Below are 21,112 nucleotides of genomic sequence, written 5' to 3'. Positions count from 1 at the left end.
CCTCGTATACAGACTTTATACGATCTTGACGTCAGCCTATTACCTTTGTAATCCAGAACACAGTGATATAATCCCGGTGTAGTGTTGTATGACGGTTTTGGAATCTATAAGAAGAAATCATTTTAGTCCATGCTATTCCAAACTTTCTTGCCAATTTCAACTTTAACTTCGAGTTATTTTTTTCGATTTATTTCATCTAGAAAAGTCCTGCCTTTTAACATACGTTTATATATTTAAGTATCTTACCTTTAGTGATTTGAATTTTATTTAATTATAGTTATAGTTCCCATCCTCTTGGTTAAAGTGTTCGTTATTTTCAGAAATTATTTCACAGTCCTTGTACCATGTTGTCGTAATTACATTGTATTGCTCTTCAGACATTTTCATTTTATTGTTTTGACTTACTTTCGCAGCTGAAATGAACAAGCAATTACATTAGTTTCTCTCAAAATAAAGATCTTTATTCGCTTTCATAAGTTTTAACTTCAATTTGTCTTATATTTCAAAATCAATATAGGGTTGCCAACTTTGTGTTAAACCATTCCGAAACACCTCAATGTCTAGAGTTTTAAAATTGATGCAACAGAAGTTTGTGAAACATAAAAGAAGTCAGAGCAACAGTGTGCGCTGCACGTCAATAAATATGCGCGTTGTAAATAATTTTATCATAATCAAAGAAACTTGTGAAATATTGACTCTTTGAGGCATAAATGCAAATGCAATGTAAAAAACAGGAAAAATGTACAATTTGTGCCAAGCTTATTTAATTACTTAAACAAAAGACACAAAAAATCACGAGGTCTTCCAGGTATTTAAATTAGTATTTTTCTTGTGATTTTGCCGCTATAAGAACATCTTTGTTAGTTTCAACAAGTGAATTTTGATTTTAATTTCCTGTCACAAGTTTGTTAAAATTTGCAATCCTTACGAAAATATAATAATCAAAGAACTCTTGCTAAGACAGAGAGCTGTCAGCATGGCGTCCTAAAATAGAAGGCTATGCAAGCCTGAAAACTGAATGAATATCCAAAACCTGTCCACAAAAAAGCCTTACACTAGCATTATAAACTAAAAACACAAAATATTGTTACACACCGTAACTTTAACGACTAAATTTTTTTCAACTTTCACTGGATTAAGTGTTTTAAAGCTCTGTCTAACTTACTGTACTAATTTAAAAAATTAACATTCGAACATTGAAAAGGCCCACTTGTGCTAGCTTTTCTAAGTTTGCCCCTCCCCCACCCCACTTTCTCTTTGTGGTCTTAAGGGAAACCTAAACACTTTACCACTTTTTCATATGAAAGATATTAATAAGTACTAAAGATCAATTTGAGTTTATACAAACTAATAAAATTCAATCCTGTCCTCGCCCTTACTTGCCTTTTACCAGCTTACAGCTACAGAAACTTTTCAAAACTACCTGTATTTTTTCAATTGATTTACCAAGTTGAATGATTCTCGAAATTGTTCAGCTTGTTACAGTGTTATGTCATCAAGAGGAACAAGTCCCATCCACGAGTTTCAACTCACTTCTATTTGAATGACCCATACAGATGTAATCGTTTTTATTTGAAAAATGAATATTCGCATGAATTACATCTGTTTTTAGTTTTAAACGAAGCCGACACGCTTACATGGCCTTTTATTTTAGAACGCCTTAGTTGTCAGTAAATTCCAAGACAATCGTAGCCCCAGCCCGGGAAACGGGACGCCACACGTCAATTCCGGGACTGTCCCGGCCATTCCGGGACGGTTGGTAGTCCTAAATCGATACTGTTCGTAGTGCTAGTACATTTTGCTAGGTATGTGGTGCATCTATTTCACTATGGAAAATTACAATATTAAACTGAGTGTAAAGGAGATGATATTGGAAAGATTTCTCTATTTTTTCGAGAGGGTAACAATCAAACAGACCAGTTTTAAAAGCCAATAATAATTTAGTTATATTCAAAAAATTGAATAATATCGTATCCGGTTACCTCAATTGATCTATTCCAGTCAGTTGATAATAAGCAATATTCATAATAGGCAAAAAGTATTAAAATATACTGTATGAACTGAAGTAACAATGAAAGTAAAAAAAAAACTTTATAGTATATACCGTAGCAACTTAAAGTGATCTCTTCTTCTCGGTCTTCGGTACAATCAAGTAATGTACGTGAGCAATTCATTTCTGGAATAGTTTCCAATTCGGTTTGAAAATTATATTCAAATGGGTCGCCGGCCCAAAACTGAAAAAGATATGGTCAATTGATAGATAACAATTGTCGGCGAGTCTGCTAATAACAGCCACAGCGCCAGCCTGTAATGCACGGAATTAGGATTCATATCTCTTATATTTCTTGTAGTAAATAAACACCAAACTGAACCGCTGTTTTGTTATAAATAATTGCATAAATACTATGATATAATTATTCATTTATTAATTGTCTTCGTCTTTGGTAGCTTGTTTCTATCCCGAATACAATTAAATAAAATTAAATTATTCATCAGATTGCGTCAATTAACCCAAATAAAAAAATTTTAAATTTTTTTTGAATTTTCAAAATTTTAATACATACAATTTTAACGGAAATATTAGCATTGTTCCATTTTTCGTCCGCATCACCAAAGTATCCTTCTTCACGTCTGTCACCCCAAATTATGGTTTTGTTGAATTCAACATTACCATTTCTAGTGATGGTGCACTGAAAGAATAATATAAAATATTTATTTCAAATTATCAATGGGCCATATAGCACCTAAGCAATCCCTGAGCGGAAAATTAAAAGTGGCATAAACACATGAGATTGTAACATTAGGCTTTATAGAGAATGTGGTTTCTAATGCATGCGTTTGCATTAAGTTAATTGTTTGTCGGGCAGATTAGTAACGATAAGCATAAAACTTTCAATAATAAATGAATGCTAACTGTCGTCAAATTATTCTTAAAAACAGGTGAGCTTGAAGTTTTCGCGTGCAAGTTTGGTCTGAAGTTTTTCACATTCTGTCAATATTACCCAGAAAGTATCTGCTGAATAAATTTTCGTCATGGCCAGTCGCGTTATGGCGTTAAGATGGTACATAAATACTAGATCAGGCCTCTTTCTGATTAACATGTCTATGGTAATTCCGAATCATAGATAAGATTAGCATTCCACTCTTGGCGTGCTGGTTAATAGATATGAAGTTGCTGTTTACGTTCATGCGTTGAAACAATAACTTGGCTAGCTATTGCCACGTCAGAATCAGACTGGTAACCCCGATGTGATATTGGCATAATACCAATGTTTCATATGAAGTTTCCGCGCAAAAATATCACAGACTTCAGTGTTTTGTGATTGTTGATAAACAATGTGTTTATTTCTGATGTTATCGGAAGTATGGGAGAATATCTTAACAAGCTGAACTTTCCATAGATGTCCGGAAAACAAGACTGATTCTGACAATAATTAGCACAATGCTGCAGAGGAAATACTCTGGTACCAACACTATCAATGAGAACTGCTGAAAATAGTTTATTGATGAAACTTTATATTGTTTCCGTGTTGGATAGAAACTGAATGATTGAAGTCTATTGATCTCATTTTCAATTGACGAGAATTTCACTATTATTAATTTTAAAATTAGAATAATATTTAGTTGAACCAACAGGATTAAAATATAACTTGAAATTCGAATAAAAGATAACATTGATGAAAAATTCGTACTGTAATATTTTCATTGTCATCGCCTGGGCGATCTGTCGGTGGATCTGGATCAAATGGATGCGGCGGATCCAAACTTTTGACGGCTTCTTCACATGGAATTCCAACCGGGAAATCTTTCCATAGTCCCAGCACTGGAAAATAGTAACGTGGTTGATGGTAACGTTTGAATATTTATATATATATATTAGATTATATGTACTTTCAAAATACAGACCAGGCTTCAGTGACCGTTCAAGCAAATATTATAAATCTGTCTTGCCAAATGAGTAGTGTCGAAAACTAAATCTAAATTTGGCACTGCAGACCACATATTTTCTGTTAAGACATTGTTTAATGCGCAAGCAAGCGTGAACATATGAAACCATCTTTATCTATAAAACACATTTCCATACCTCTAAAATTAGCAATAAACATACATAATTTCCCTTACCATCTACTTCTTGTGAACCTACAATACATCCACAAATAAGTCCAAACAATATATTCAATGAGGCAGAAGTCATCGCCATTGCACAATCAGAAATTCTTCTTCCTAATAATATATATGTAGTCTTATATATATACACCTGCTGAAAGATACAGTCAAACTGAATTCAATTATTCAATTCTCTATTTATCCAACGTAGAATAGTTTCGCCTAAATTTATATACAAGATTCTAACAACGAAAAAATGGGTCGAAGAATTTACCCAATCGCAAGAATTGCCGTAATTCAAAAAAATGTTGTTTTGGTTCGTCGATCATAGCGGTCTAATTCAATGTTATTATTTTACCAACGCTGCATATTACATAATGGTAAATAAGAATCAATATTTAGGTAAGGATTATTTCCTAAAATTTTAAAACAAACGCACAAGAAGACGCTTTTCTGCCCACAAATGTTCATTGGAGTATAACGCTGTATCGCATGTACGTGAAAGCAGTATATGCGTGAAATGAAAGCGATTCCATAGTTTGGAGAAATTGAATATCAATTCGTGACGTTCATTTCCTTGGTAAACCAACAAAACATTATAAAAAACAGTTGTAGATACGTTGTTACATTTTCTAGAACTGGCTTGATCTACTGCGTATCAATGCATTCTTATTTGATATGTAAATAAGCCAGGTTTAATTTCGCATCGCTCGCCAGATGCTGAGAATACACAAATGTGAATCATCCTCATTGTACACTACTCCAAAGATGGCGAACACTTTCTTCTTTACTCAGATGACGTTTGCAAGTCGTACATACGTGGGGGCGAGTCATAAAAAGACGCTAAAGAGCAAAATGTACTGCACCATTTTCTGTCGCGTGTGCTTCTGTTTTACTCGTAACGTAATTTTTATTTTGGTGTTTAACAAATTTTAAATTAGATTCGTGATTTATTTCTGAGTTTCAGGAAGGGTTCAAACTGTGAAATTTTCCCATAGTTTCGTCTCAACCTATTTTTTGAATTAAAATATCTCTTGGAAAGGAGGTCAAACTTGAACAGCAGTAACCAAACTTGATTTAAGTCTCAGATTATTTCAACTTCACGCCCTAGCCGATAAAGACGCTCCATTTTCAAAACGACCATTAGAGATTGGTAATCTTGATCGTGTTTCAACTACCCCCAATAATATTTCAACTTGACTACCACATATTTATAGAAAACGGATGAACACACTTATATGAAGCACAATGTGTTTTGTAGACACATATTGCGCCCTGCAATGAGGCACTAAAATTCAAATTGAATTTCTAACTGTTAGGCTGTTATGGTGTTGAAGACAAACGTGTCAAATTGGTTAGAAATGTCCAAAGTATATCCGAAAAAAAAATAATAATAGATCTTCATATTTATTCCAGACTATTTTCATCAATACCACTATTTTCAATTACACACAAACTATAAGTTTAAATATTTTAAAATAAATTATATTTTTACAATAAAATTATAAAAAAAAAAGTTATTACAAATTTAGTCAGTTACGTTTTATTAAAATTGTTTTGACACCTGATGCCATATGAATATTCATTACGTCAAGACCTATTTCCTGTTTAGTGACAATAGGTAGGTCAATAGGGTTTCACTTTTATTTTCAGATGCAATCAGTGATGACGTACCGTTTGCTGCGGTGGTCTAGGCTAGGGCAGCGTTTCTCAAACGTTTTTGCCTCGGAACCCCTATTTCTTTTTATTTCGCCTCACGGAACACCAAGAATTTAGAAGGTAAAATTGATCCCAAAAATGTTGTGTAACGGATTTACTTTGTGAATTAGTGTGCAAAACCGGCTTATCATGACATTTTGAGGCTTCCAGTTCTAAGCCAATTATCCATTAAAAGGGGTAGTTTTCGAAAAAAGATAGTCTATGGTGAAATTAAAAAAATGGCTGTAAACATGACAATTAATTAATTAGGCCGACGGTTAACGATATTGAACGATTGACGAAAACGCCATGATTTCCAGGTTGCTACTCAAGAAAATCTAGCTATTTCTGTAACCTAACTCTGGTAAAGTCTCGTCTCTGAAAAACTATAGTTCCAGTTTCTGGCACTAAACGGTAGAGTAAATAGCTTGCAATTGAATGTAAAACATCGTTGGCTATAGCAAGCCCCTTTCTCCCAACTCCATCCGACATATCTTTTTGTCAAAACATTAAGACATTTCCGCGTAAATATGTTATGAGTCAACCCTGCTGCCCCAAAGTTTTATACGGAAAATCACAAATATTCACCGGATCTTAGATTATTATTATATATATAAAAAAAATTTTGAAATTGCTTGATATCTCGTAACTAAACCTAATACTTCCTGCTCTCAATTTTTATGTTGGTATGCTATTAGTATTGCATATAAAAATAATTGCTAATAGAATTCACCAAATGTCACGTTCGCGTAAAAAAATATTCTTTACACCGACAGTGCATTACCGGACGTGTATCACCCAGTTCCGAAGTATGTTGGACCTTCCGAACTCCACATACCTGAGGCATACAACCACATGACACGTATTTTTACGGGAGCCGTACAACGTAATAAATTTAGAATCTTACCTAACAAATGGATTGTTAGTATTTCGATAATTTTTGTGTTGCCCATACATCTGTCGCATAATATACTATCATGGCGTGTAAAATTATTTTCAAATTCTATTCTTTTCTGAAAAATTTTTTGATTTCGAATACTCAGAAATTCAATTTAATTTGATATGTATTTTTATTCAAAGTCTCATAAGTCACCTGCTTTGTTAATTTGATGTTAGATTTATAATATACTGGTTGTTTATATTGAAATAGGAAATCTGCGAGTTGTGATTTGATGATTTATAAATAAAACGACCGGTACAAAATCCGAAAACTGTTTCATGTAGTATTACTCCAAATTCTCGAACGGAAATCTCGAATAAATAAATTTGAAATAATAGCATGTTATCTTATCTTTTGCTATTGTATGAACTCTTTATTATTTTGTTAAAACATTAGGCCAGGTTAAATATGGATCACGTGAATAAACCCGCGCCTTATCAAAGTTGGAAATATGATAATGTTGGATCGGAATCACAAGGCGGTCAAAACTACTAGTCAACCCTCATAGGTAATGTATTATTTTACCTTTTTATTAACTATTGCTCTTTACGTTCGATAAAAGCAAACAGTTTATTATTTGACATAATATATTTTCCATTTCAGATTATCTATGTGGATATGAACTGTTGGCTTGTGGCCACAATTGTGTCAAGAACGTTTCCTGTTTCTCATCATTTGAATTGGGATTTGAATGCCCTTTACTACAATAAAATGTCAAATATGCCTATTTACATTTGAAAAGTTTAAAGCAAGGTCACGAGGTCACCGTAGTTGCCATAGATGAGTATTATTTGTGGCAGACTTACTGTCGGCATCCCAATTTAGGCTCTTATGTTGGTGATGCATTATAGCAGAGTTTCCCAACTTATTTCATCCCCAAGAAAGAATTTTATTGTTTTTCGTGATGATCAACTTTTACTTTATATTTTCGTATAGTACTACTAACCCCTTTTCTTATGTACTATTATTGTAATACATCCGTTATGATACGTATGCACACATAATAGGCAATTTAAAGTGTACAAAAGCCAAATAAATAGCTCGTTTTAGTATCCCTTGCATACGATCTATTAAACATGAAACAACAACTGTTTTATGCGAAGCGAGGGAGGTTTCGAAATGAACAAATAGACGAATGTATCAGAAAAAAATTCGGAACCACCTTTTTTATGTTCACATGAGATGTTAGTATATGTTGCCAGAACAGTTGGAAATGCGGATGGATATATGACGGCAATCGTCATGAGCTTGTTGGGCTGGGCAGTCATGTGGACAACGCGTCTGATTTTTGAAGCAGCTACACAACATGTGTACTCACATCCAAGTTAACTTGTTGTTTTTTAGTTTTAAGTTTAAACCTGAGCATTTCCGATATTAAACAAGTTTTCCTAGAATTCTGAATATGTGATTCACAGTGTGGATTAGAAAAGTATAATCGAAGTACAGTATGAAAATATACGTAAAAATACGATAAAACAATAGGATTGAAATAACAGTTAAAATGACATTTTGCTTTTCAATGCATAAGTGAAGTTAAGGCGAATAATTAACAGTATGAAAATTTTATAAGTACCAAGTCATTTTGTTAATTTTAAAATAAAGTCACGAGAAGTTCAATAATTAAAAGTCGACTTTTCTGAAAGACACTTTGAAAAATATGCATCACTTCATGAAAAATGATCATTATAATGTACATATTTTGAGTTTGGCGACAACTAATCAAATTGAAGTTTGACTTTTAAAGCTTCATCGACCTTTTTTGTGAACAATCCCATTTTTAAAATAAACTCGCCAAAATTTATGCCTGGTAAAATTTGTTGAAATAGTGATACTGGACAACATCACATCAACTAAAAGCATGAATATTAAATATACATAAATCACACAACACAGGAAACGATGTAATACCCACCAAGACAATAGAAAGACACAAAAAATCAACGTAAACTTGAAGAGAAATAATGGCTAAGATGAAAGGTTCTCAGCCAAAACTGACAATGAAGAAAGAGGCAGATATCCAATCGGTACAAGACTCAGTGGTTTTCATAAACTTAACCAGACTAAGAAGTCCAATCGAAGAAGCAAATTCTGTAAATTTTGTTAAAAGCCATGACCAACGCCTCACGATCAGTATAGTAAATTGTGTGAGTACAACGACGAATCTAAAAAATACAGCCTTTCGAAAATAATAGGGCTCTACAATCTACATCCATGTATCTGTTAGTGAGTATATAGAACTTATATAGACATGATAATAAATTTGTGGTGCCACTGGAAAATAATTGAAGATTCCTCATTGACTATTTTATACAAAATGAAGAAACGACGTAATAACGAATCAATTTTCAATGTAATAACAGAAATATAAATTCATCCCCTACCTCAAAGCAACACAAATCGTTTTTATATTTGATTACATACATGGATTCCTAAACAAAGAGGGGGTTTAATCTCAGTTTTGCATTTAGTCTCAGTTTTGTCATGATACCGGTGAAGATGTTACATGGATCTACACAACTGTGTTCTCATAGCATTTATCTTCAATATCATCTCTGTATTCAACTGTTTCAACATTTGGAAGTGCAACATACAAAGCCCGTTTCATTCTTCTTGTCTTATTTTTCTTCCACACGATGTTATAAAAATACTTTTGTTGCACGATGGCAATGGATTCGTTTATTAGGAATTATGCAAGTTTATTAACGTTTGAAATTTTTCTGAAGGCCTTACAAGTCAGTTACGAATCTGCCATTTCTATTGTAATGTGTATTTATATGTTATGGATAATACCTGCTTTTTCATAAATTTTTTTATGGTGATGGCGACGGTATCATTTTCCTTAGCTCTTTCAGTCAACATTTTCTTCATGTCTTTAGAGCACACAAAAACTATTCCCAAGTCTTTTTTCACACTTTCTCGAAGTCCCTGAGTGGTCATATTTAAATTAAGCAATACAGTCATCTTCTATTACAACTAGTACATCATATAGTCTGGAGTAAGCAATCAAAGATATTTTTTCGAATTTGAAAATGAAACTTACGATATTCAATGAATCGTTTGAATAAAATTTTGAATGAACCCCAAATAAAACCAATCATCTCACGCTGGGTGTAATGAAATGGTTTTTATTGAATCAAAACGATATCTATTCTATCAAATACATTTCGAACAAGAGGGTTGAATACGTAAAACTCATCACTTACTCGATGCTTACAAACACGGAGGCTGACCTTTTGTGCGGCAAATTTTTGCGCCCTTCAGGATATATACCTTACCCGAGTGGTTGCGGTAGGGGCAAAGCAGGCATATATATAATGTAGTAGGCAAAAATTAAGCAAACAAAGTTGTATTCACGCCAAAAATAATAGCACGAAAAGTTTTTTGACAACGGCACCAGTCCATTATGCTCACCTCGTATGTTTTGAATATTTCAATATCGTTTTGTTGAATTAATTCTGGGGTCACAATTACCACCATTTTCATACATTTTTCCAGAGTTGATCTGAAGTCGTTTCCAATGGTCACTAAAAAGTGTTAATTTTCAAAATCACGGAAACATAACTAACTCACTATATATATATACTGTACTGTAATGTGATCTGAAGAAATTGTGGCCTGCACATGTTAGGTAATCGGTTAACTTAGTTTGGCCTCCAAAATCACCAATGAGAATAACTTTGAAAACGCGAAAAAATTTCATGTTAACATTTCTCGATTTCACAGTTTTAGATTTCCATTATAGCGCAGTCATATTTGGCGGGATCTAATATACGATGTGTTGTATAAGCTAAAATGTTACAAAATCCTTGAAGCGTTAAAGTATTGGCCCAATCGGTTGAAGCTCATAACTAGAGACGGCTTTTTACAAAATTTCAGAGGTTCGCAAGGAAACCAATGTCACATGACCCTTGCTCCAGTGGCCAAACTTTGCAGGGTTTATAACAGAAATTGGTTGAAACTCCTGCTGTAGAAATTATTAAATGAAAGGGTCATGTCTGAAAAGCAAAGGGGTGGGTTTACCAAGAAATATCTTTAATGCCAACATCTAGGTCAGGATGGTCTAAGGTTGTCCGGGGGCCAAAAATCACTGTGCTGTACTGTAATACTCTTTAGGCTGGTTACCGGAAACACCAAGCATGAATTATATTGATGGGCCTAAACATTAATATTCCGTTATCGGGCATAGTCAATAGGCTAATAGAATCCACATTCGATTTTTAGTTTTCTATGATGCCAAAACTGTTAGCATATATTCTCGACCAAATAGTTAGAAAGCCAGGTAACAATTTACTGCCGAGCACGTCGTTCAACATGCTATTTGCGTCAGCTAGCCATACCGCCGGCCAATGCAGTGATATCAGGGATGTAACAATAAGACTTTTCTGGTTAATTTTATGACGGAACAACACCAAATGAGATTTTTTGATTACTCTCCGAATGCGACGCGGGTCACAGATAATGAAGCCGCAGATCACATGTTGCCCGTAGGCCTGAACTACCCTGATCTAGATGGAATAGTTTTATACTTACTAAAAATATCATTGTGACTTTTGTTTGGATCATAGTAAGTCCCTTTTGATTCATTCAAATACTTCATCAGAACATCAAGACCGTTATTGTTATGGTTGTCAAATGCATCAGGCATGTAGACCAAATATGCTAAATACTTGTCAGCTGAATTGAAACAAAGCAAAATAGAATTTATATGAAAAATTGGAAAATTCGAATTCAACCTACAGTTGAGCGCAATGGTTTTGTTAATACTGTGAATAATAGGTTTTTCCCTTTATTTAATAATTACTTCGGACTCTTAGCTATCATTTGCCGGATACGAGATAGTATTAACTATTCTATGCTTAGCGTTCTTTCCCGTTTTGTTTCTCCACCTGGTTTACAATGTTAACTTGAAATGATCCAAGCCTCTGTCAGAAAATTCATGACACTGGCTATCTCGATTTTGCTCCAATTTCTCGTGTCCAATTTCAATGATTATTTTTTATTTTTATTTAGGAACGCTATATTAAATGTCACTGCACGTTTATATTGATTGATCACTTACTTTCCTTTTTCTTTCCAAAGCATTTTTTCCAAAAATAACGTATTTCGGTCGAAAATTGCCGATAAAGAATTCCAAAAATAACTGCAATGACCCCGCAAGCTGAAACGAAAAATGATGTCATTTATTCGATCAAATTTTGAAATATAACTTTTAATGGTAGTTTGCCGAGTCATTTTTGTGTTACTTTGTTATTAAGAACTTGCGTTTCTCGTCAAGAAGGCGAATCAACTATTAATTTTTTTTAACCGAGGGCGGTTCCATCTGACTTACTTATTTTAAAAGGCGTGACTCCAGCTCCGACTTCCTAATTGACAGATTTATTTTTATTTAATTCTACTTTTTACATCAATGTCCGAAAATATTCAATTCCAAATCTAGCTTCCGATCCCCATGATAATCAAAAATTGACTAAAAATATTTGACTTTGCATGATTTTTTCAAAGAATGCTGAAAATCCTGATTCTAAAAACTTCAGCTCCTAGAAGCTTGAATTTTTACATTGAACATTTGCCTAAATAGTAATATCAACAAAATAGTCAAACTTCGACCCCCCCTTACCTCCTAGATTTATCCAAATTATTATCAATGTTTTGTGTCTTGATTCCGCATAGCGAACAGTAACTCGGAATTTATCTCTTGGGTCATCCCCGATAGTTGCCAAAAGACAGGTGTAGACGCCGCTATCTGAAAAATCTGCATTACTGGAAACAAAAAGCAATAGATTTAGAAATAACTATTTTGTCCTTGTGTTGTCCACCTAAAAAATGGCCCAAGTTTTCATTACATCTACAAATACCAAATACTTTCATTTACATATTACTCTCATAATATGTTGGTAGAATATGTGGGTTTGCGGACGTGGGTCGTTCTCTGTGGACAATGCGGCAAAATTTGAAATATTAGTGCTGGGGCTGCTAATGTCACTAGTGCATTATGACAAGTGCAAGTTTAATGCATTTTCATATTTATGCTCTCCATTTAGAATCTTATCCTTTTTTGTTGGTTTAACCTACATATAAGGTAAAGGACGTGTATGATAAAACATTCCACGACTTGAAAGGAAATCAAGTCACAAGTAAGTTTGACGAATCTATCTTCAACGTACGGATTAAATAAGCATTTTGAGCAAAAAAAAAATAATTTGAAATTTCAAGTAATTAATAGGCATGTTAGGCCGATCCTTTGCCTCAGGAAAATTCATCCTATTTTTTTATTTTGTGTATTATTTTGTGTCTATTTTTTGTATTCCAACCATTAATTTGGTAAAATATTATTAGGATTTTTTTCATCTCCGGTTCCATAATGTCTGCCACAATTAATTTCGACACTATATTATATATGACTATCTTGGTATTTAAAAAAAAAATTTCAATGCGACCCTTTGCAGTATTTTTTATGGATGTAGCCCTGGCAAAATAAAGAGCTAAATGGTTAAATAGCGTTGCTTGATTTTGGCAGTTTATTTTGTCAATGCAAACGCAAAAACCAACCCACCTGAATGTATAGGTCGCAGTAAAATTGTCAGCAAGCCGCCTTTTTTGAGCCTCAATTGCCTCAGCTTCTGTTAGCGTTTCACAAGAAGCTTCGTTTATGTGACGTTCTCTGTAAAGAACGTATTTCGCGTATTTGTAAGATACTCAGAAAACAGCAAAAACATTTGCTTTTATTTTTGGTGTGTTGTACGGTAAGGCTCAGATTCTGAGATTCGATTGCCGAAAAGTCGTTTTTTACCACATATAACAATCTACTGTTTCAAGCCATATGGTTTTTATTTTAACAGCTCATCAGAAGATTTTGTGTTCCGGCAAAAACGTTAACGGTAATGAGAAAATCGAATAAATAGATATGCGAACTCTTTCCCGTTGTCGATATCACAAGTCGACTCCGAAAGCATAATTATTTGCCCATGTGCATCGAAAGGGAACTTCCTCCTTAGTCATATAGTACACATATCCGTGAATACTTACGATGAGCAGTTGTCGCTCTTTTCATTTACCCTTGAGTGGCATATTTCAGTGTTGTTCCTAGATGAAAAAAATATTGGAACAATTTTAATTAATAAAATATTAGGTAATATAGAATGTAAAACGGTTGAATGTAAAATTTTGACATATCAGCTACAGTAGGCAAGCAATGCAACATGGTAAAAAAATCCACAGCTGTGTTTTGGCGATCTTCAGCAATCCTAACCAAGTTATATATTTTAGCCATAGTTATAAAATATTTATTAAAAACTTTCATTGCAATTTTTGATCACATTCATGTTAACATAACATAAAGGAATGAATGAAATTCAAGTTGGTGGTTTCCAACCTGCGGATGAAGCAGGCACAAGTATAGCCAAGCTTGTCCATGGAAAATATTTTTCTGTCCTATTCCCATACCACCCCATAGCAACTGTGCCCCTCCCATCCCATCCCATTGGATTCCCATTGAAATAAAATTCAATAAAAATTGTTAAATTTAGGTTTAGCCTCTACTAAATAGAACTACATGTACGAAGAAACATGCAAAACAACAAAATTTACGGACTTTGTTACCTTTATATTCATAACTATTATACATGTGTCCATCAACCTTCATGAGGTATATTTGTAATGCTGGATATATTTTGCTCTTTATAACTAACAAAAGAGCTATGCTCAAATATATGAACACGAAGTCCACAACGGAATGTTTAACCATCATTTCCCCGAAAATCATACGGTTTTCTTGTCCCACGTGTCCAATGGGAAATATAAATGTGTGCTGTCTCATCCCGTCCCATGGAAATCCCATGGGACGGGATTGCCAACAGCAAAAGATATATATATATATCGGTAAACTATATTTTGATAAGTTAAAATAAAGTTATTTCGAAAAGAAGTTTGTATATTAATTTGAACTCAATCGTTTATTTAACTGATTCATCATGAAACTTGAGTTTCTTGACTATTTACAGACTCTTGTCCGACATTATCTAAGATTTTCTACCTCAACCAGAATACAGTGGTTTGATCAATATTTCCCCCAATATTTCCTTTGCAATGAACGTCTAAACTTTTTCCAGGCTCCACAATATATTCATCTTCGGATGCAACTATTGTAGGATTGTTTGCATACTCGAATTTTTCTAATAAAACAAAAATTATTTTTTCTAGAACGCTATTATTATTCTCTAGTTTTTGATTTGCTGAAGTACCAGAGACATAATGGTTTTAAATTTAGCGAATTAAAAATAGCTATGTCGTGTAGACAGCAGTTTTGGCAGTATATTTTTGCAATGCTTCCTTGTTGACATGGAGTGTGTGTTTACTTCAAATTTTTGAATATGCCATCTTCAGGTTATTTCAACAAGTACGTTAGAATGCTGCTTTTTCAGGCAGAGTGCTGTTTTAGGAATGTTGCGCATACAATGAGAAAATAAACAAAAGTTAGTTAAAGGGATTTTTAAACCAGAGACCTCTGGGTTTGCATGGTCAACGCAATTAGTACCTGGATACGATATCAATATACTGTATCACTGGATATTTTTTCTATTCTGGACCCAGAAAAATAGTTTTTTTTTTGAGGGCTTTTTATTTTATATTTCCATCTGGACTAATATCTGATCAGTGCAACTGAGTTGAAACTTGAAAAAATAATCACACAGTCATTTTATTTGTACCCAAATTTTGGAAAACTAAAAACCTACAAATTGCTGGAAATCCACCAAAACTTGCGCCTGAAATATCATCAAGGTAAAAAAGTGTCCAGGCTGCTGCCAATATTTCAATTACCAACCTCGGAGATCGTCTTGTTTATTCAATCGAAAGAAAATACAAATATCAACATACATTGTTATGAAATTTTGCACACTGTTAAATATTCAAATATTTTCTTACCTCGTATACAGACTTTATACGATCTTGACGTCAGCTCATTTCCTTTGTAATCCAGAACACAGTGATATAATCCCGGTGTAGTGTTGTATGACGGTTTTGGAATCTATAAGAAGAAATCATTTTAGTCCATGCTATTCCAAACTTTCTTTCCAATTTCAACTTTAACTTCGAGTTATTTATTTCGATTTATTTCATCTAGAAATGTCATGCCTTTTAACATACGTTTATATATTCAAGTATCTCACCTTTAGTGATTTGAATTTTATTTCCTTATAGTTATAGTTCCCATCCTCTTGGTTAAAGTGTTCGTTATTTTCAGAAATTATTTTACAGTCCTTGTACCATGTTGTCGTAATTTCATTGTATTGCTCTTCAGACATTTTCATTTTATTGTTTTGACTTACTTTCGCAGCTGAAATGAACAAGCAATTACATTAGTTTCTCTCAAAATAAAGATCTTTATTCGCTTTCATAAGTTTTAACTTCAATTTGTCTTATATTTCAAAATCAATATAGGGTTGCCAACTTTGTGTTAAACCATTCCGGGACACCTCAATGTCTAGAATTTAAAAATTGATGCAACAGAAGTTTGTGAAACACAAAAGAAGTCAGAGCAACAGTGTGCGCTGCACGTCAATAAATATGCGCGTTGTAAATAATTTTATCATAATCAAAGAAACTTGTGAAATATTGACTCTTTGAGGCATAAATGCAAACGCAATGTAAAAAAAAGGAAAAATGTACAATTTATTAAATTACTTAAACAAAAGACACAAAAAATCATGAGGTCTTCCAGGTATTTAAATTAGTATTTTTCTTGTGATTTTGCCGCTATAAGAACATCTTTACTTTATTAGTTTCCACAAGTAAATTTTGATTTTAATTTCCTGTCACAAGTTTGTTGAAATTTGCAATCCTTACGAAAATATAATAATCAATGAACTCTTGCTAAGACAAAGAGCTGTCAGCATGGCGTCCTAAAATAGAAGGCTATGCAAGCCTGAAAACTTATTGAATATTCAAAATCTGTCCACAAAAAAGCCTTACACTAGCAGTGCATTATAAACTAAAAACACAAAATATTGTTACACACCGTAACTTTAACGACTACATTTTTTTCAACTTTCACTGGATTAAGTGTTTTGAAGCTCTGTCTAACTTACTGTACTAATTTAAAAAATTAACATTCGAACATTGAAAAGGCCCCCTTGTGCTAGCTTTTCTAAGTTTGTACTTAAGTTTTAAGTACATTTTGCTAGGTATGTGGTGCATCTATTTCACTATGGAAAATTACAATATTCAACTGAGTGTTAAGGAGATGATATTGGAAAGATTTCTCTATTTTTTCGAAAGGATAACAATCAAACAGACCAGTTTTAATAGCCAATAACAATTTAGTTATATTCAAAAAATTGAATAATATCGTATCCGGTTACCTCAATTGATCTATTCCAGTCAGTGGATAATAAGCAATATTCATAATAGGCAAAAAGTAATAAAATTTACTGTATGAACAGAAGTAACAATGAAATAAAAAAAAAACTTTATAGTATACCATAGCAACTTAAAGTGATCTCTTCTTCTCGGTCTTTGGTACTATGCAGTAATGTACGTGAGCAATTCATGTCTGGAATAGTTTCCAATTCGGTTTGAAAATTATATTCAAATGGGTCGCCGGCCCAAAACTGAAAAAGATATGGTCAATTGATAGATAACAATTGTCGGCGAGTCTGCTAATAACAGCCACAGCGCCAGCCAATAATGCACGAAATTAGGATTCATATCTCTCTTATTTCTTGTAGTAAATAAACATCAAACTGAACCGCTGTTTCGTTATAATAATTGCATAAATACTATGATATAATTATTCGTTTATTAATTGTCTTCGTCAATGGTAGCTTGTTTCTATCCCGAAGACAATTAAATAAAATTAAATTATTCATCACATTGCGTCAACTAACCCAAATAAAACTTTTTTCAATTTTTTTCGAATTTTCAAAATTTTAATACATACAATTTTAACGGAAATATTAGCATTGTTCCATTTTTTGTCCGCATCACCAAAGTATCCTTCTTTACGTCTGTCACCCCAAGTTATGGTTTTGTTGAATTCAACATTATCATTTCTAGTGATGGTGCACTGAAAGAATAAGATGAATAATTTATTTCATATTATCAATGGTCCTTAAAATATAACTTGAAATTCGGATAAAAGATAATATTGATGAAAAATTCGTACTGTAATGTTTTCATTGTCATCGCCTGGGCGATCTGAGGGTGGTGGCCCAAATGGATGCGGCGGAGCCAAACTTTTGACGGCTTCTTCACATGGAATTCCAACCGGAAAATCTTCCCATAGTCCCACCACTGGAAAATAGTAACGTGGTTGATGCTAACGTTTGAATATTTATATATATTTTAGATTATATAGACTTTTAATAATACAAGCCAGGCTTCAGTGACCGTTCAAGCAAATATTATAAATCTGTCTTGAATAGTGTCGAAAACTAAATCTAAATTTGGCACTGCAGATCAGATATTTTCTGTTAATGACATTGTTTAATGCGCTAGCAAACGTGAACATATGGAACCATCTTTATCTATAAACACATGTCCATACCACTAAAATTAGCAATAAAAATACGTAATTTCCCTTACCATCTACTCCTTGTGAACCTATAATACATCCACAAATAAACCCAAACAATATATTCAATAAAGCAACGGTCATCGCCATTGCACAATCAGAAATTCCTCATTCTACTAATATATTATGTAGTATTATATATACACCTGCTAAAGGATAAAGTCAAAATGAACTTCTGTAAGTATTCAATTCTCTATTTATCCAACGTAGAATAATTTGAATTTATATACAGGATTCTAACAACGAAAAAATGGATCTCGCATTACGCTGCACCGATGTTACAATAGCCTCATAAATTCGAAAAATTATTATTTCATAAAAAGTTTTTTATTTTATTTATTAAAATTCCCATAATTTGTAGCTTATTGAAGATAATGAATGTCTACTCTAAACGGATCATAACTGGTTAAAATAATGGGTACAAACGCACTCGACGCCTATCTGCCCGCATATGTTCAATTGAGTATAACGTTATATTGCATATACGTGGAAGCATACAAATGAACGCTACATTGTGGTTTGGACAATATGAATATCAATTCGTGAAGCTCATTTCCTTGGTAAAGACACAAACGGTATAAAGAACAATTGAAAATACGTTGTTACATTTCTTAAGACTGATTTGAGTTTCTGCGTATCAATGCATTCTCATCGGATGTGTAAATGTTGGATTGTAAAAATTGGATGTTCGAACCGTGAAAATTTTCTCATAATTTCCTCGCAAAGTATCACTTTAAAAAATCTCATTTAAACAAATATAAAATTGACTTGGAAAGGAAGTCTAACTTGAACAGCAGTAACCAAACTTGATGGAAAGCTCGGTTTATTTCAATTTTCACGTCCAAATGGATAAAGGCCTAACGTGATGAACGTTAGGCATTTGCAGCGTTGGTGTAGGACAGAGTTTCTCAAACTTTTTTTGCCCCGGAGAACCTACGCTGGAACACCAAGAAATTAGAAAGTAAAACTGATAACAAAAAAATTGTGTAATGGATTACTTCTTTGTGCATCAATCAGAAAAACCAACCTATCACGACATCTTTTGAGACTTCCCGTTTTAAGCCAACAATCAATCCATTGAAAAGGTTGGTTTCCGAAAAATTTGTCTATGGTAAAATTATAAAGTTTGCTGCAAACTTGAGAACTGGAAAAAAATTAGGCCGACGGTTTACGATATTGAACGGTTGACGAAAACTCGATACTTTCCATGCTGGCTTCTCTGGAAAATCCAGCTATTTCCGTAACATAACTCTGGTTAAGACTCGTCTCTAAAAACTATAGTTCCAGTTGCTAGGCTATAAACAGTAGAGTTAATGGCCTAAAATTGAAATAAAAACATCGCGGGCTATAGTAAGCCTATTTCATCCGACTTCATCCGACAAATCTAAGGCAAATTTTTTTTTATGGATAGCCAGTTAAAGACAAGCATTAAAAAATGACATTTTCGTGAAATATGTTAAGAGTCGACCTTGCCGCCCCGAAGTTTTTATACAGAAAATCACAAATATTCACCGAATCTTATAGTATTATTATTATATATATATACATAAAAAAAATTGAAATTGATTGATATCTCGCAACTAAACCTAATACTTATTGCTCTCAATTTTTTGTTGGTATGCTATTAGTATTGCATATAAAAATAATTACTAATAGAATTCACCAAATGTCACGTTCGCGTAAAAAAATATTCTATACACCGACAGTGCATTACCGGACGTGAATCACCCAGTTCCGAAGTATGTTGGGCCTTCCGAATTCCACATACCTGAGGCATACATACACATGGCACGTATTTTTACGCAAGCCATACAACGGAATAAATTTAGAATTTTACCTAACAAATGGATTGTTAGTATTTCGGTAATTTTTGTGTTGTCACTACATTGGTAGATGTATTATACTATCATAGCGTGTGAAATTATTTTCAAATTGTATTTTATTCTGAATTTTTTTTGATTCCGAATATATACTCTGAAATTAGATTTAATTTGCTATGTATTTTGATATGCCTCCTTATAAGTCACCCGCTTTGTTAATTTGATGTTAGATTTATAATATACTGGTTGTTTATATTGAAGTAGGAAATCTGCGAGATATGATTTGATGATTTATAAATAAAACGACCATACAAAAACCGAAAACTGTTTCATGTAGTATTACTCCAAATTCCCGAACGGAAATCTCAAATAAATAAATTTGAAATAATAACATGTTGTCTTATCTTTTGCTATTGTATGAACTCTTTATTATTTTGTTAAAACATTAGGCCAGGTTAAATATGGATCACGTGAATAAACCCGCGCCTTATCAAAGTTGTAAATTGGATAATGTTGGATCGGAATCACAAGGCGGTCAAAACTACTAGTCAACCCACATAGGTAATGTATTATTTTACCATATATATTTTCCATTTCAGATTATCTATGTGGATATGAACTGTTGGCTTGTGGCCACAATTGTGTCAAGAACGTTTCCTGTTTTTCATCATTTGAATTGGGATTCCAATGCCCTTTACCACAATAAAATGTCAAATATGCCTATTTACATTTGAAAAGTTTAAAGCAAGGTCACGAGGCCACCGTAATTAGGCTCTTATGTTGGTGATGCATTATAGCAGAGTTTCCCAACTTATTTCATCCCCAAGAAGGAATTTTATTGTTCTTGATGATCAACTTTTACTTTATATTTTCGTATAGTACTACTAACCCCTTTTCTTATGTACTATTATTGTAATACATCCGGTATGATACGTATGCACACATAATAAGCAATTTAAAGTGTACAAAAGTCAAATA

The 21,112-nt window shown here is 33.2% G+C and overlaps 2 protein-coding genes across 2 annotated transcripts; both read right to left on the bottom strand.

Annotated features, from left to right (window-relative positions):
- Position 1: 1 nt before the first annotated feature.
- LOC144421451 (uncharacterized) lies at positions 2-4,289 on the bottom strand. Its single transcript, XM_078111364.1, has 6 exons — positions 4,123-4,289; positions 3,693-3,823; positions 2,565-2,690; positions 2,105-2,234; positions 247-413; positions 2-104 (listed from the first exon to the last, which is right to left on the bottom strand). Exons 1-5 carry the CDS (start codon positions 4,199-4,201, stop codon positions 268-270), a joined length of 612 nt encoding a protein of 203 aa, XP_077967490.1. The 5' UTR covers positions 4,202-4,289; the 3' UTR covers positions 2-104; positions 247-267.
- A 4,965-nt stretch (positions 4,290-9,254) lies between these two features.
- LOC120337257 (uncharacterized) lies at positions 9,255-18,451 on the bottom strand. The gene is made up of 15 exons (XM_078116266.1): positions 18,326-18,451; positions 17,907-18,034; positions 17,682-17,807; positions 17,223-17,352; positions 15,913-16,079; positions 15,668-15,770; positions 14,778-14,916; positions 13,772-13,828; positions 13,299-13,406; positions 12,363-12,505; positions 11,805-11,903; positions 11,276-11,419; positions 10,157-10,269; positions 9,536-9,670; positions 9,255-9,368 (listed from the first exon to the last, which is right to left on the bottom strand). Exons 1-15 carry the CDS (start codon positions 18,402-18,404, stop codon positions 9,255-9,257), a joined length of 1,785 nt encoding a protein of 594 aa, XP_077972392.1. The 5' UTR covers positions 18,405-18,451.
- Positions 18,452-21,112: the final 2,661 nt, after the last annotated feature.

The sequence above is a fragment of the Styela clava genome, chromosome 1, assembly GCF_964204865.1.
Source record: "Styela clava chromosome 1, kaStyClav1.hap1.2, whole genome shotgun sequence".
Taxonomy (NCBI): domain Eukaryota; kingdom Metazoa; phylum Chordata; class Ascidiacea; order Stolidobranchia; family Styelidae; genus Styela; species Styela clava.
The sequence above is the reverse complement of the archived record's forward strand: the minus strand, read 5'-3'. Positions and strand labels throughout refer to the sequence as shown.

Bases quoted from the DNA above. Each gene is read 5' to 3' on its own strand.
- LOC120337257 (XM_078116266.1), bottom strand. From the start codon at position 18,404: ATGGCGATGACCGTTGCTTTATTGAATATATTGTTTGGGTTTATTTGT. The intron at 14,917-15,667 runs GTAAGAAAATAT...TTGTTTTATTAG, and splicing joins GTATAAAGTCTGTATACGAG to AAAAATTCGAGTATGCAAAC. The intron at 9,369-9,535 runs GTATTATCCATA...ATCGTGTGGAAG, and splicing joins AAAAATTTATGAAAAAGCAG to AAAAATAAGACAAGAAGAAT.
- LOC144421451 (XM_078111364.1), bottom strand. From the start codon at position 4,201: ATGGCGATGACTTCTGCCTCATTGAATATATTGTTTGGACTTATTTGT. The intron at 3,824-4,122 runs GTAAGGGAAATT...ACTATTTTCCAG, and splicing joins AGGTTCACAAGAAGTAGATG to TGCTGGGACTATGGAAAGAT. The intron at 2,691-3,692 runs GTACGAATTTTT...TTATTCTTTCAG, and splicing joins ATGACAATGAAAATATTACA to TGCACCATCACTAGAAATGG.